At 41.5% G+C, this 15,303-nt stretch overlaps 1 protein-coding gene across 6 annotated transcripts in view; it reads left to right on the top strand.

Annotated features, from left to right (window-relative positions):
- The window catches only part of RERE (arginine-glutamic acid dipeptide repeats), a 424,113-nt gene that overhangs the window by 201,312 nt on the left and 207,498 nt on the right, over window positions 1-15,303 (top strand). For 5 of the 6 annotated variants that reach the window (XM_043573701.1, XM_043573705.1, XM_043573704.1 and 2 more), the window contains one exon: window positions 1,910-2,035. The exons of the other annotated variant lie outside the window; for it this stretch is intronic. In XM_043573701.1, coding sequence (XP_043429636.1) covers window positions 1,910-2,035 — 126 coding nt within the window. The remainder of the gene's footprint in view (window positions 1-1,909; window positions 2,036-15,303) is intronic. 6 annotated transcript variants of the gene reach the window in all.

The raw sequence follows: 15,303 nt of genomic DNA, 5'->3' as shown, positions 1-15,303 counted from the left end.
GTGAAATGTTTTTAATGGGAAAAACCCTAGGTATTCTTACCTTTCTAAAAAAGGAGCTTAAGAAAGTTTGAGACAACTTCATATTTGCAGAGGGCTGCTTTGCAAGAATATTGGCAAAGTCTTATTCATATTCTTGATATCTTAGAATTGGAAATTGATAATTTGTGTGTACCTGTGGATGTTTGTGATTAAGGACTAACTTGAAATAGTCCAAGTAAAACCCACCAGAAGAACCAAAAGAAAATGAGGGAAACAGATACCTGTTCATGTTTTCCGATTCATAAGTAAGAACAGTGCTTTGCTTTGAAATGTACTTTTTAATACTTAAAATGTTTTAATAATTATTTGAACTTTTGCATATTTAAAATAATGCCAAGGTGCTTTGAAATGCTTTACTAGGTGTCTTCTTTATTTAAAACTCTTGATGTGAATGAATAAGAATTTGAATGATCTGACTGATGAATTACTAGTGCAAAATATTCACCAGAAATTCATTTTTATTGGATGATTGTGGTAAAAAAAAATACTGAGTATATTGTATATTGTAATGCACAGTTGACTCTTTGATTTGGAATTTGTGGTGCTGGTATGGGGAGGAGGGAGGTGTGTGTGGAGCAGATCCTGCTGCTAACAACACTTGTTGTGATCGTGTGTTGTCCTTGAGGCAGTGGGAGTCAAGACTGACCACACAGGAAGTGTACTATGGGGTGCCCAGGATGCACTCTAGAAGGTGATCTGTAGAGAAGGCAAAGAAAACCATCATGATAAAGACAGTCCCCACTATTAGCTTATTTTCTTGGGATTTGTGTTTTTGTCTTAAAAGAGACATAGAAAAATAAGTAGTTAATGGAACATGTTAAAAGCTTGGATTATAGGAAGTTGTTAGTGATTCAGAAGGAATTAAATTTAAGAAAGCTCCCTAAAAATGCTTTAATATTAAAAAGTTTGCTTGTCTGTTATTTTAAAGCAACTTTAAGAACAGAGATTCTTCTATAAGTGTTTGGATCTTATGGAGTTTGTAGTTTATTTAAAAACCACGAAACTGGGCTGGTTAGTTTTTGGAAGTGTTATGTACTCTCCAGAATGTATAAAAAGGAAACATATTTGAACTGTTATCGAGGTATCTGCTTTGATACTTACAAGGACGGTGCTGGCTTTCAGAAGTTGCTCTCTAATCTGCTGCTGCTTTAAATGTTTGCACGCTGTAAAGGAAGACGCATAGACACGTGGTACGCACCAGCGCTCGTTTCGCGCCTAAAAGAAATAGTGTCTTTCTTGAGCTTATGTTTTGTGCCTGTTCACATGGGCACTGGGAGAAAATTAAAACTCACTTTAAAGGTGTCTTTTTTCCCTCTGTTATTAAGCCTTTGTCTTTTGCCTTGCCTTTGGCTTTACAAAATTAAACTAGGACTTTGAGAAAATGGTAGGATCTTCCTTTGACCTCCTAATGCCTCAAATATTTCCTTATTAAGTACCTGTCTTGTGCCTCTAGGGTCTCGCATTAGAAACTCTTCTGAAAGCTCAGTTTGTCCACTTCTGGTTCATTTACGGCTGCGTTTATCTGACACCATTGCGTTTTTGTTTTTATTCTAAGCAAAGCATGCCGTTGTCACCGTGTTTTGGCACTGTGTCACATCTTAACTTGGTTACTTGGGGGGCACACACCATACTGCTTTACAACAGGACCCAGATTAAAGTCTGGAGCCACAAGGCTCATATGTTTGTTCATGCTGAACTAAGGCAACGGCGCTGATGCAGAAAGGCTGATAACTTCGGTGGTAGAACAAATTCTCTGAGAGGCCATCTGCTCAAGGGTGGTGCAGATACCTGCTTGTGTGCTGCGTGCCCCCAGTAACCAGGGCTGGAGGGGACGTTGGGCATGTTAACTGAAAGCTCTTTTCTTTTTTAGGTCCACAACTCCCAGGCCTGCTGCAGATCTCCAACTCCTGCTTTGTGTGACCCCCCAGCATGCTCTCTGCCGGTGGCATCACAGCCACCACAACATCTTTCTGAAGCCGGGAGAGGGCCTGTAGGGGTAAGGAGAATCCCGTTTTTAAAAGCTATCAATATTTTATATCCCATAGGGTATAAAATAGGAATATTACCTCCCTCCCCAGAGCCCCTTTAAAAATGTGCTGTATTGTATGTGTTTTTAAAGGAGTAACAAGTACATGCACAGAGGAAGCAAAATACGGGACTTGCCTTACCCCTCTAGGACAGTTCCAGAAGTCAGCGGGGTTTGGTGGTGTAGGGTATTGGGGCGCCAGCAGAGAGCATGCTGGGCTGTTGCAAGGAGCAGGAGCTGGCAATCAGCAGCGAGTATGGATGTTGGCAACTGAAATGGGGAAAAAAGGGGGTAAGTTTGAGTCCAAGTGTGAAATGTGCACTTCCCCAGCATTGTGGGGACTTAGGGCCCACAAATCTAAACTATTTTGGATGCTGTCCTCTCAGGTGACATTTTGTCGAATATTGCTCAGAAGCAGCTAGGCTCTTCTGCGATGCCAGATAGAGAATTAAACCCTTTGAAAGGCTTGAGTTAGGGTGTAGCTACAGTGGACTCGGCTGTGCCCTGGTAATGTCTCCGTTACCTGGTGGTAATGACGTGTGTGTGAGGTGCAGCAGGATGAAGTGTCTGTGGTGCTTTGTCCCTAGAGCACGGGGCCTGGTGTTGGTGATCTGTGGGTTGTTTGTGTGTCCTGTATCTCCCCTCTTATGAAAGTTGTGTAAACACCTGTCTGCCTTTCTTTTGCCTTTATGAGGATTTAATGATCATGTTTTCCGGAAGACAGGTGTTTATTCTGATTGACTGCTGTTAATCACCAAAGAAGTTGAAGACCTGTCTTTTCTCTTGTTGTGCGTAATCTGACCGTGGGGCTCAAATGCATACTCAGAAAATAACACAAGATACCTGGCGCTGTATAATGAATTGCTCAGTTATAGTGTAGAATAATAGTATCTTGAAACTAGGAAAAGCGAGTGCTCCAAACGGGCTGTCCCACTTGGGGGAGTTTTGTGAAGACAGGCAGGTTTTGAGGAGCCGGGTTGGTTTTTGATACATCAGCAACATGTGGACAGGCAGACTGGAGGAGCCTTCCAGGTGTACGTGTCCACCTGTCCCTGTAAGCCACATAGGCGGTGAGCCTGGTGAGGCTGGGAGTTGAGAGAAGATGACCGCAGGACGTCGGGGAAGAGCACAGGTTAGTGGGTCGTGGGGGTGGAGGTGGCACCTAACGCGGGGCCAGATCATAGAGCATGGCGGAGGTGAGACGAGGGCAGATTTTATGTGACACGTGGGAGAGAAGCCTTTGTAGGCTTTTTTATTCCAGGCAAGCTGATTTGCAAATGCTTGCTTAAGAAGATGGATTGGGTATCTGGTGCATTCTGGCCAGACGGCAGAAGCTCCAGCTAGATGGTGAGGGCTGTCACCCGTGTGTAAAGAGAAGAGGACCGGGACAGGGGAGCTAGGATATTAATCATCGTAACAAAACCAGGAGTAATCGTCACAACAGCAATGTCATGTGCAAATAGTTGCTGGTGTAATTTATCAAGAATTAGACCAGAAAAAAGGCTCACATTATGGAAACCTTGGAATTCTTGATATAACAACCATTCACAATGGAAGATAAAACCCAGTGTAGTGGATAAAAGTCTAATTTTAATCCCTGGAAAGATACTGACATCGTAAGGGACGCATTAGCAGAGTCCCAACCTGACTCTCTACTTCAAAGACTTCAGCCTTTACAGTTACCATCTTGTTTCCGTATATATCTAAGAGATGATTTTCTCTTTCAGGCTGATACTTTCTACTTTATTCTCCAGTTAGTGTGGATGTCGTTGTTAGACTGTTTCATGTACTACAATATTCATTAATCAGGATTTGTTGAGTAGATGTAAAATTTTGCCCATAATAACATTGATTTTCAGTAAACTTTTTGTATTAGCATTAGTGATGACCAGTATTTATTTATTTATTTATTTATTTAGCAGAAAAGTATGGTGTTCACTGGAGTTTTAAGTAAGTTCATGATCGGTGGTGTACTCAGATACCATCGGATGTAGGTTTGAGGAGGTTCTGTAATAAGATAATAAATCTTCTTTGAGTCAAGATGATGCTGCATGAAGCAAACTGTATTGATTGTTCTTTAACAACGCTTCATGCTGCCAAAGTCATTTGAGCTGGATCTGAATTGGATCCAGTTGGCAAAGCTACCCCCCATGTGCGGAGTGCTCATAAATTCTGCAGGCACGCAGATCTAATACAGTGCAATGAGAGAGCTGCTGGGAGAAAAAATTGATTACAGGGTTGCAGACAATATCATTAACAGTTCTTGCCATGATACACCAGATGTCTTCCCTAATAGACTATTTTTGTTAATTTAGTTTTTATAGGATAGCACTAACTGCATCATAATTTAACTTTCTTTGCATATTCAGGTATCTGTCTGATCTGTGTTTCTACGCTAATGGCGATACAACTCAAAGATTTAATTTTATAATTTTTAACTTATTTGTTCAATTTTAAAGTATTTGTGCTGGAAAGGCAGCATTTTCCCTTCTTATAGAGAATATGTTAGCTTGGATTTTTTTAGCAAAAGGTGCTGTGTTTATTGGCAGTCCAGGGGTAGTGAGGGAGGTGAGAAGGCAAAGAAAACGTTGCCCAGCTTCTCCCTACACTGGGTAGAGATGATCCCCTCCACCCCCGCAGCTGCTCCCAGTATCTGGTGGTTTAAATGGCAGGACAGAGACTCTTTCCAAAAAGCAGAGAAGGTGCAGCTCTGGAAAGGAGACTTAAAATGCACATTCATTTTAGTTCTCATGGAGGCGGCTCTGCAGGCTGGACTTCTTGTAGGGTGTGCTAATCCCTTCCTCACTGGGAGAGCAAGGGTTAGACTCGTTAGATACTTAGGATTTTTATTTTGTCGCCTAGCTTTTTGCATGTTTAAGACCTCTGTTGAGCAGCTGATGCAGATAAATAGGACAGGTCTGTAATAGTGTAAGATGACAATTTTATTTGTCATTTTTTTAAACTACTGGTTTTGGTTTTGGTTTTGGTGCATTATTCTTTAGAGAACATGTTTCTATCCTGATGCGTTCCTGTGTAATGGAGGACATGTTCATTACCTTCCTGGCACTTAATTTTCTCACTTTCAAAGTGGGCACAGCACTACTGTCTACCTCAGCAGTTGTTGCAAAGAGGGAAGAAGTCCATTGATCTGCTTAGCGTGGTGTTGAGCATAGGATAAGCATTCATTAAGCAGTGTCTGTTGTTACATAGTTCTTTGTTTTACAAATTCAGGTGTTAAGTACTTTATTAGTGTTCTACACATTCTTGGTCTGAGGTCCATAGGCCTCTAGGACTCCTTAAGTGTAACAGGGTCTGTGAAGTTCCTGAAATTGCGGAGTCTTATATGTATGTGGATTTTTCTGGGGAGAGTATTCTTTTCAACCATGGATGCTAATCGGTGGATTCCTAAAAATGTTGAAAAAGCTTTCAGATGAAGATTGAGAACTGTGGCTCTATAAACTCTCCGCTTACAGATCAGCTGGCTGCTCGTTAGGGAAGTATGCGGACACTGAGCATTTACTTGGTGCCCAGGCACTGTGCTACTCTTTTCACATAGGTTAATTTGTGGTATTTATTTCATTTTGCAGATGAGAAAATACGAGGTTTACAGTTGCAGAAAATCTTGCCTTGAATGAATGTCAGGAATGAATTCTGAGGTTTAACTCGGGAACCCTTCTCCTCCCCCTGCCTTGTGTAATGTCCGTTGCTCTCGTGGCTTCTGTACTTCCTGGATGGTCCCTGCAGGGGTGCCCACCTTTGCCTCCTCTTTACTTGAAGAACTCCCGAGTTAGCGTGCTGCTTGCTTGCTCGGTAGAGCAGATGGCTTCTGCCGCTGAGAGTGTCACAGGCCGGCCTCGCCCTGAATGAGTGGACAGTGGTGGTAACATACGGTGTGAGAACCCTTCTTCTTTTGTTTAATGAATTTTTAAAGTGTATTTATTTATTTTGATAAAGACAGTGCAAGCAGGGGAGGGGCAGAGAGAGAGAGAGAGAGAGAGAGAGAGAGAACCCCAAGCAGGCTCTGCAGGGGCAGCATAGAGCCCAACGTGGGGCTTGAACCCACCAAGCTGTAAGATCATGACCTGAGCTGAAATCAAGAGCCAGACCCCCAACGGACCGAGCCACCCAAGGGCCCCGGTGTGAGAAACCTTCTTAGTATCAGTTAATTTTGTTTTCCTGTTAGCCCTTGTGGTGGTTATAATTTTAGTATTTTGTTTAAAAAATGAATGATTAACAAACAGCTACTCTTTGAGTTTCTTTTTCATTTATCTTAATGACATCTGTGTACATTTGAAAAATAATTCCTGTAGTGGTGTTGCGTTTGTCGATCTTGTGTGTTCATTTTGGGTAAAACTTCATGCGTGTAAGAAATTGGATTTTGCTTTTTCCTTGGAGTAAATCCACTCCACTGATGTACACAGACCTGGTCCACTCACGCAGAGAGGGAAGCTAGGGCCCTGTAGCTTTCCCCAGATTCCTGTTCGGGAGGGGCTGCTAGGCCAGAATCTGGGTCTCCTGGGTCTCTGCTCAGTGTGTGCCTTTTCTGCTGCTCCCTGCTACACCTTCCTGGATCCATAAAGCAGGCCTGTGAGATATATCATTTACCTCCTCGAAACCTAAGAATGCTTTGCTTAATATCTAGTTTAAGCTTTTGCGATTGTAATTCATACCAGTGTGAAAATAGTATTTCTTTCCTGTGTAAGGTATTTATCATTCGTAAGTATCGTTTCTAACACTGATATTTTTCATACTTGGGACTTGATAGTATTTAGTAATTAAAGGTGAACACTTATTATAGGATGCTACTTTAAAATGAAGGCTGATTATGGTGGTTTTTTTTTTTTTTTTTTTTTACCTAGTTCCTTGTAGAGAACTCCAATCTGGTTGCTTGTGTAGATACGCAGAATTTCTAAGGATATCCTGCTCTTTCAGTATTTCCTGTAGCTTCCCCAGTTGACATTAAGAATGCCAAAAATAACCATTGCCTTTTATATTTGATTGTCATGAAAGAAATTAAAACAACTGAATTTTTAGAAAAATTACTGATACAAATGCTGGGATTAGTCCAACTACCCTAAATGGAAGGTGATTAATAGCTGTTGAATTTGAAGGCAGCAAGTTGAAAAAATTCTTGAAACACCCAGCCTCCCAGTATGAGAGGGCGTTATCTGCTTGCAGAGAAATTCCTTCCCTCTGAACGGCTGTTTTCGTATCCTGCTCTCCCATAAAAGCCAGTTTCAACTGATTTGTTCTCGAGGGCTGTCTGTCTTGTTCGTCTGCTCCTTTTCTTACAAAAGGGGCATCAAGCCACCTTGTCGGAGCATAGATTTGAATAACCTTATGATCTCATAAAACTGCCCACTCTTTCAGCAGTGTGCTTACTACCGTAGGCCGTAGGCCGGTGCGAGGTGGAAACATTGCCTGTAGGTTTCACTGAGCTGCAGCTCTTTTCAGGGGCACCTCCTGCATCACCCTGTGTTCCTCATGGACACTGCAAGGTCTTTTAATCTTGCCTTCTTGGGCTGTTTTGTATTGTTTGAAAAATATCCAAGTAGATATGTGGAGTTCTCCGGCTTTACAAGCTCTCCAGAATTAATTTTACTGATGATAAATTGCCAAAGAAATGTCAGCACACGAAAGTAGAACGCAGTTCTGTTGAACTTAACTTTGTTTTTAGTGTCACCCTTCATTTTAGGATATCCTAGTGCTTGTGGTGGTAGCAACTCTTACAAATATCAAGGCCTTCACTAGAGTACCAGATTTTTCTTAGGGACTGGACTGAAGTGTAAGTAATATACCTAAGGTTAATTAGGCCTTCCATGGTCTATAGAAATTGGTGTACTAAATTATTATGCCTTGTGCCTATAAGTGGACATTTTCTGTTTTTGTCTTTGCTTTCATGTTGTGTAATTAGGTTGAATTTGTCTGGCCGGCCGGCCGGCCTGCCTGCCTGCCTGCCTGCCTTCCTTCCTCCCTCCCTCCCTCCCTCCCTCCTGACTTCAGTTTTCAGAGCAGTTTTAAGTTTATTGCAAAATTGAGCAGAAGGTGCAGATTTCCCACATTCCTCCTACCTCTACACATGAATCGTCTCCCCCATCGTCAACCTCCCCTATCAGAGTGGTACATATGTTACAGTTGATGAACGTGCATTGACACATCATTATCCAAAGCACATAGCTTCCATTAGGGTCCACCCTTGGTATATTGCACATTCTGTGGGTTTAGACTAGTTTATAATGCCATGTATCCACTATTACAGCTTTATACAGAGGAGTTTTATTGCCCCGAAAATTCTCTTTGCTCTGCCTGTTCACCCCTCCCTTCCCCCAACCCCTGGCAACCAGCAAATTCTTTGCTGACTCTTACAGTTTTGCCTTTCCAGAATGTCAGAGTTGGAACCATATAGTATGTATCCTTTTTAGATTGGCTGCTTTCCTTTAGTAGCTTGCACTTAAGGTTCCTCCTGTGTCTTTTCATGGCTTGAAGCTTATTTCTTTTTCATGCTGAATAATATTTCATTGTTTCGATGAACCAGTTTATCCATTCGCTTACTAAAAGATGTCTTCACTTTTCTTAGTTTTAGCAATTATGAATAAAGCTGCTATAACATCTGCATGTAGGTTTTTGTGTGGATATAAGTTTTCAAGTCCTTTGGGTAAGTACCAAGGAGTGTGATTGCCGGATTGTATGGTAAGAGTATGTTTGGTTTTTAAAGAAACAACGAAACTGTTTTCCAACGTAGCTGTACCAGTTTTCTTTCCTACCAGTGAATGAATGTTCCTCTTGATCCCCATTCTTGCCAGCATTTGGTGTTGTCAGTGTTGTGGATTTTCGCCATTCTAATAGATGTGTAGTGATGTCTGATTGCTGTTTTAATTTGCATTTCTCTGATGACATACCATGTGGAGTTCTGTTTTTATATGCTTACTTGATATCTGTGGATCTTTTGGTGAGGTGTCTGCTAAGGTCTGTGGTTCAGTTTTTAATCAGGCCGTTTATTTTCTTATTGTTGAGCGTTAAGGAATTCTTTGCATATTTTGGACAATAATCCTTTGTCAGGTGTGTCTTTTGTAGGTCTTTTCTCTGAGTCTGAGGCTTCTCTTTCTCTTTTCTTGACAGTGTCTTCTGTGGAGCAGTTTTTAATTTTAGTGAAGTCTGGTTTATCAATTCCTTCCGCCATGGATTACGTGCTTGGTGTTGAATTTAAAAAGTCATTGCCAAACCCAGGGTCATCTAGTTTTTCTCCTTTGTTATCTTCTAGGAGTTTTCTAGTTTTGTGTTTTACATTTTAGGTTCGTGGTCCCTTTGGAGTTGATTTTTGTGAAGGGTGTAGTCTGTGTCTAGATTTCTTTCTTTGTTTTTTACATGTGGCTGCCCGGTTATTCAGCACCATTAGTTGAAAAGCTATCTTTTCTCCATTGTATTTGCCTTTTTGTTCCTTTGTCAAAGGTCAGTTGACTATATTTATGTGGATTTGTTTCTGGACTCTATTCCGCTGTTCTGAATCTGACCAGTAAAAGGCAGACATTTTGACTTGTTACTTCTAAATAGTTAACTGTGTATTTTGTAAGAACAAGGGCATTTATTTATATAGTCGCCACATAGTTACCAAAAGCAGGAAATTTAACAGTTTAACAATACTCACCTGATCTGTAGACGTTCACATTTTGCCATGTGTCCCAGTAGTGCCCTCTGTGGCAGTTTGTTCTTTGGACCTAATATCTAGACCAGCATCACACTTACATCTAGTTACCATGTGTCTTAGCTCTCCTTTAATTTGGAACAATGTCTTAGCTTCTCTTTGTCTTATGTATTTATTTATTTATTTATATTAAAAAAAATTTTTTTTAACATTTATTTATTATTGAGAGACAGAGAGACACAGAGTGTGAGCAGGAGAGGGGGGGAGAGAGAGAGAGAGACAGAGACAGAGACAGAGACAGAGACAGAGACAGAGACAGAGACAGAATCGGAAGCAGGCTCCAGGCTCTGAGCTGTCAGCACAGAGCCCGACGCGGGGCTCGAACTCACAAACTGCGAGATCATGACCTGAGCTGAAATCAGTCGCCCAACTGACTGAGCCACCCAGGTGCTCCTCTCTTTGTCTTTTGATGACACTGACATGTTTTTAAAGAGTGCAGTCTAGTTTTTTGTAGTTTGTTGTTCCCTGCCTATTAGATTTAGGTTATGCATTTTAGGCTAGACTGTTTTATTAGTGGTATTGTGTCCTAAGGTCTTTACATCAGAGAGATTATGATATCAGTTTGTCACATTATTAGTGATATTAAGTTAACTTTGATCACTTGGATAAGTTACCCACTTTTCCTTTGTAGTTGGTAAGTAACTTGTAGGGAGAAACTTTGAGACCATGTAAATATCCTGTTCTTCATCAAAGTTTTACCCACTAATACACTACCCAGTGATTATTTTTGCCTGAATCACTGTAGCGACTGTGGAATGGCAGTTTTTTTTTTGTAAACACAAAATTGCTCTGCCTTTGAAAAACAGATCAGAATTCACCTACCATTAATCCCAGTGTGGGATTTTTGAGTAAAGTGGAAGAAAGAAACCGAGAGAGAGGGGTGGGGGGGATGGGAGAGACTGAGTGCTCAGGGTGTTTTTCATTTTTAGAATACTAAAATTGAGAAGGACTATATGAATTTTCAGATTTTTTCTAGAAAGAGGAAAATCTTTTTCTAGGCAGAGGAAAAAAACACCTGTGATGTGTTTGTTCCTTGTTGAGCCTCCCGAGGGGAGAAAAGCTGCTTAGAAGTGAAGTAATAGATCATGGACATGGTTAAAAAAATACACATTTTTACTGTTGAAATTATGGTCTTGTTTTGATTCATGTTGGCAAGCTTGACTAGTGATCAAGTTACTTACTCTCTCTGCACCTCGGTTTCCTCACTTGTAAAACCAGAATATTCCTTCAGTAGTTCTGGAGTGAGGCCCAGGAATCCATCGTTTTCCCAGGCACGCCCCAGGAGATGCTGGTGGCAGCCAGCTTCAGCGAACGGAAGTCTGCCTTCCACCTCGTGACTGTTGTAAATGCAGACCTGATCACGTCCTTTGCAGGAGGTAGGCCAGTTCCAGGGCCTCTTACGTTCTCAAACCCGAGCGTCTTATATTAATTTTAAATGAGTTCAAACTGAACAACAGAACAACAACAATAACAACAAAACAATGAAATCCTGTCAACATTAATTGAATAGAATGGGTGATTGTGTTTTGCTGAAATGAAATAGCCGCTTCTCACTGATTGCTTCTGGCCCAGTTTGGAGCGCCGGGGGAGGGCGTATGGCGTGTTTCGACTAGTGGGTTCCTCATGATGACTCGGTTCTTCTGTCGCTTTCTGGTTGTTGTTATCCTTGAGAAACCTCCATAAGTGTAAGTGTAGCTTGCTGTGATGCGACTTTGTCCTTCTGTGGCATTAATGTGTGGCACGTTGGTTTGTCTTATTTATTGACTTAGTTTGTGGTAACTATAGTAGTACAACTTAGGTGTTTGGTTTCATGTAAACTCACTCAATTACATCTTGTAGCTCTCAACTCTGTTATTTGAAGTGATAAAATAGACAATCCAGGAAATGAATACATAGAGAAAATTTAAGATATACTTTGAAATGAAAAGAAGAATGAGCCCTGTCCTTCTCCCGCCTTCCCATCTCTTGCTCCTCTTTGAGGGAGACCGTCCGCCTGTATTCCTGACGTGCCTTGGCTACTTTATATGTATATACAGTTGACCCTGGACCGACGTTGGGGTTTAAGAGGCACTGACTCCTCCCCGCTCTGCAGTAGAAAATCTGTGTGTAACTTCTGAGTGCCACAGAACATAACTTCTCGTAGCCTACTAGAGGAAGCCTTACTAATCACGCGAATAGTTGATTATCATATATTTTGTATGATATATGTGCTATAAACTGTATTCTTATAAGAAAGTCAGCTAGAAAAAAGAAAATGTTGTGAAGAAAGTCATAGGGAAGCGAAAATGCATTTGCATTACTGCACTGTAACAAATCTGCGTATAAAAGTGGGCCTGCATGTTTTAACCTGTGTCCTTCAAGGATCAACTGTAGTCCATCCTTCTGGCAAGAGTAAATGGAAGGGCTGTGCTTTTCATCATTTTGTTTGCAGTGCCTGGAACAGGTCCCGACTCTGCACCTTATTCATTGAGTTAGTGGTTTTCTTCATTTAGAAGACAGGGGGAAATATTTTAAAAATCAGGTGAAGAAGAATTTAAATTTTTGTTTATTTATTTTTAAATACTTATCTTGAGAGAGAGGGAGAGAATGTGAGATCACGTGTCAGCAGGGAAGGGGCAGAGTGAGAATCCCACACATGCTCCTCACTGTCAGTGCAGAGCCCAGTGGGGCTCGATCTCATGAACTGTGAGATCATGGCCCGAGCTGAAATCAAGAGTCGGACACTCTACTGAGTGAGCCACCCAGGTGCCCCAGGAGGGACTTTTTTTTTTTTTTTTAAAAAGGAGTACATAAAATGCGACGAATGAGACCATCAACACAAAGTATAGCATTAATACAGTCAGGGGGAAGACTAGCCAAAAAAAACTGATGTGCATGTATGTGTATTAGGTTTTTTTTGTTTTTTTTTTTGTTTTTAAGAAAGAAGGGACTGTTGGGTGTTTTTCCACTGTGTTTTCTACCTCTCACGAAAATGAGAGTGGTGTGGAGCCCAGAGGGTATTCCTGGCTATGGTTTTAGTAATTAGGTATCAGTATGTGATAAACAAAAAAACAAAAAATTTTTTGTTCTAAATATGTATTTCCTTCCCTGTGGGAATTCTTAACGGGCTTGTAGAACTCCTACAGCATATACCTTGTAAATGTGTGCATTGTCAGTTTTTCAGCTAACGTGACATGAGGCTGTTTTGTTAGCTTTCATTTATTCGAATGCTGGGTGTTCTCTCCTTTGAATCTGTCTTAGACAGGACCTTGTCATGCTGTTACAACAGGAAAGTGGGGGTGGTGTTGGTTATGGGGCTGCTGCCGCCCTTGGTCTCAGCCTCTTGACAAGTGACGATTCTCCTTGATGGCTGAATGAATGGGGGGGGGGGATGCTGCTGTACTGCCCCAGGGCCTTGTAATAATTTAGTTTGGATGGAAAAGCAGAAGGACCTCAAAAGACAGAGGTACAGTGCCTTTGGTGTCAGCAGTAGGCGTGTATGGGGACCTTGGGCCCGGAACCCTTGGGATTAGTAAGGTGCCTCGATCCAAAGGATTGTGGAGGAACACCATGGAATTGCATCCAAAGACAAATTAGTGGCAACGGCTGACCGCAGTGCGTCCTCTTGCACTCTCGGTGAAAGGTGGAGCTCATCGGACAATAAAAAATGGAAATTGAATGACGTTAGTGGAGTTTAAGGGTCGTGTAACCGGAGTGCAGACCATTCTGTGAGGGATGAGAGCAGTTTGATTTGTACTTGTACCAGAGACCATTCGCTTGATTTCAGTCAGAGAGGTTTTTTTTGTCTCAAATATATTTTTAGTATATAAAGATTCAGGAATACTCTTAAATCAACATTACCACCAAATTTAATATTTGGTTAATTTGGTGTTTGAAAGTTTCCCATGTTGGAATGGGGAAATAATAGTGGTTGATATGTATACAGCTTCCCCTGGTTTTTCCTTTCGTTAGTAGCGTCTTCTTGGATATATTAAAAATGTCCACAGATGTCCAGAGATTGGCACACTTACCATAGTGATTGAATGTCAATCTGCTCTTAAGATATTGAGCAGATTTGTTAACAAACAAGATGGGAATGCACAAAGATGTCTGATGCATTGTTAAAATTCTTTAAAAGAAAAGCAGCTGGCAAATGGTAATTGACAGCTATGTTTCATCTGTAGAACTTGAAATGCTGCTATGGTTACTGTTGGTTAAGGAGGGAAGACACGTCCATGAGACCAGGGCTTCTTTAGAAACCGATGAAGAATGACAAAGAATCCAAGGTGACAGTTTAAGGATTGCATGACAGGAAAGGCACTGTGATTAAATTCCCTGATGTTGTCACTGAGCTGTAAGGCTGAAGATAACACGCTCTCCTTCTGCTGAAAACAAGAATCGATACCCACTCCTTGATGGGCTAAATTATTAAAAAGAGCCCTTCTTACAGCGTTTCATTATCTGGGATTTGCCTCAGCTGGTGATTTGTTGGCAGCATAGGGAGATTTGGTAGGCATTTTGTATGAAAATTATTCAGTCGGCCGGTGGAGCCCTTTGGATGATTCCCTTCCACTTAACAATGCTCTTGAATAGATGTGTGATTTCCTTTTGCCTAAGTGACTCTGTATCTTTTGGAGTTATTAAACAGAGTGTTGGCCACACACGCACACTTTCTTTTTTAATTTTGTTTTTTGTTTGTTTTCTCTTTTGTAGCTGTGGGTGGGTTGTTTAACAGATTTTAGTGATATCCTTAGCAAACATCAGTTGCATTTGGCATATTACATCAACCTGACACATTGGCTAATACATGCTGAGTTTTATATTCTTCCCTTAGGGGTAACATTCTACAAGAAATTGACTTCATTTTTATTAATTAATTTTTTGGCGTAGCTTTTTTTTTTTTTTTAACATTTATTCATTTTTGAGACACAGAGAGACAGAGTGTGAGTGGGGGAGAGGCAGAGAGAGAGAGAGGGAGAGAGAGAGAGAGAGAGGGAGAGAGAGAGAGAGAGAGGGAGAGAGAGAGAGAGAGAGAGAGAGAGAGAGAGAGAGAGAGAGAGAATTTGAAGCAGGCTCCAGGCTCTGAGTTGTCAGCACAGAGCCCGATATGGGGCTCGAACTCATGAGCGGGGAGATCATGACCTGAGCCAAAGGGGGTGTTTAACCGACTGAGCCACCCAGGTGCCCCAGGCATAACTTTTAAGGAGGGATGGTGGTGGTGTTAATTTGTTAGGTAACTGATGTGATTTTTTTCAGCCAACCAATTGAGAAAGAAAGTAACCTCATCGGGTGAGGTTCAGGGAGAGAAAAAAGAAACCAGCACCGGGCTCTGTCAGTGTTGGTAGTGTAACTGGTCCCAGTCTAATACAAAGGCTAGGAATGACGAGAGGGAAGAGCTTTTGGGGGCAGCCCTTTGCCATTATCCACCAGCCCGGGAGGAGTTCTACAGGAGGCGTTGTCATGTGGAAGGAAGCATAATTGGACTTCTCCATTGGACTGGCACAGCTGGAATCTTCTGGGTGAAGTTTGAAGCCTTCTGCCCTTCTACAGTCTGTCT

The sequence above is a fragment of the Prionailurus bengalensis genome, chromosome C1 (genome assembly GCF_016509475.1).
Source record: "Prionailurus bengalensis isolate Pbe53 chromosome C1, Fcat_Pben_1.1_paternal_pri, whole genome shotgun sequence".
NCBI classification, from domain to species: domain Eukaryota; kingdom Metazoa; phylum Chordata; class Mammalia; order Carnivora; family Felidae; genus Prionailurus; species Prionailurus bengalensis.
This window is presented reverse-complemented; position numbering and strand designations above follow the sequence as displayed.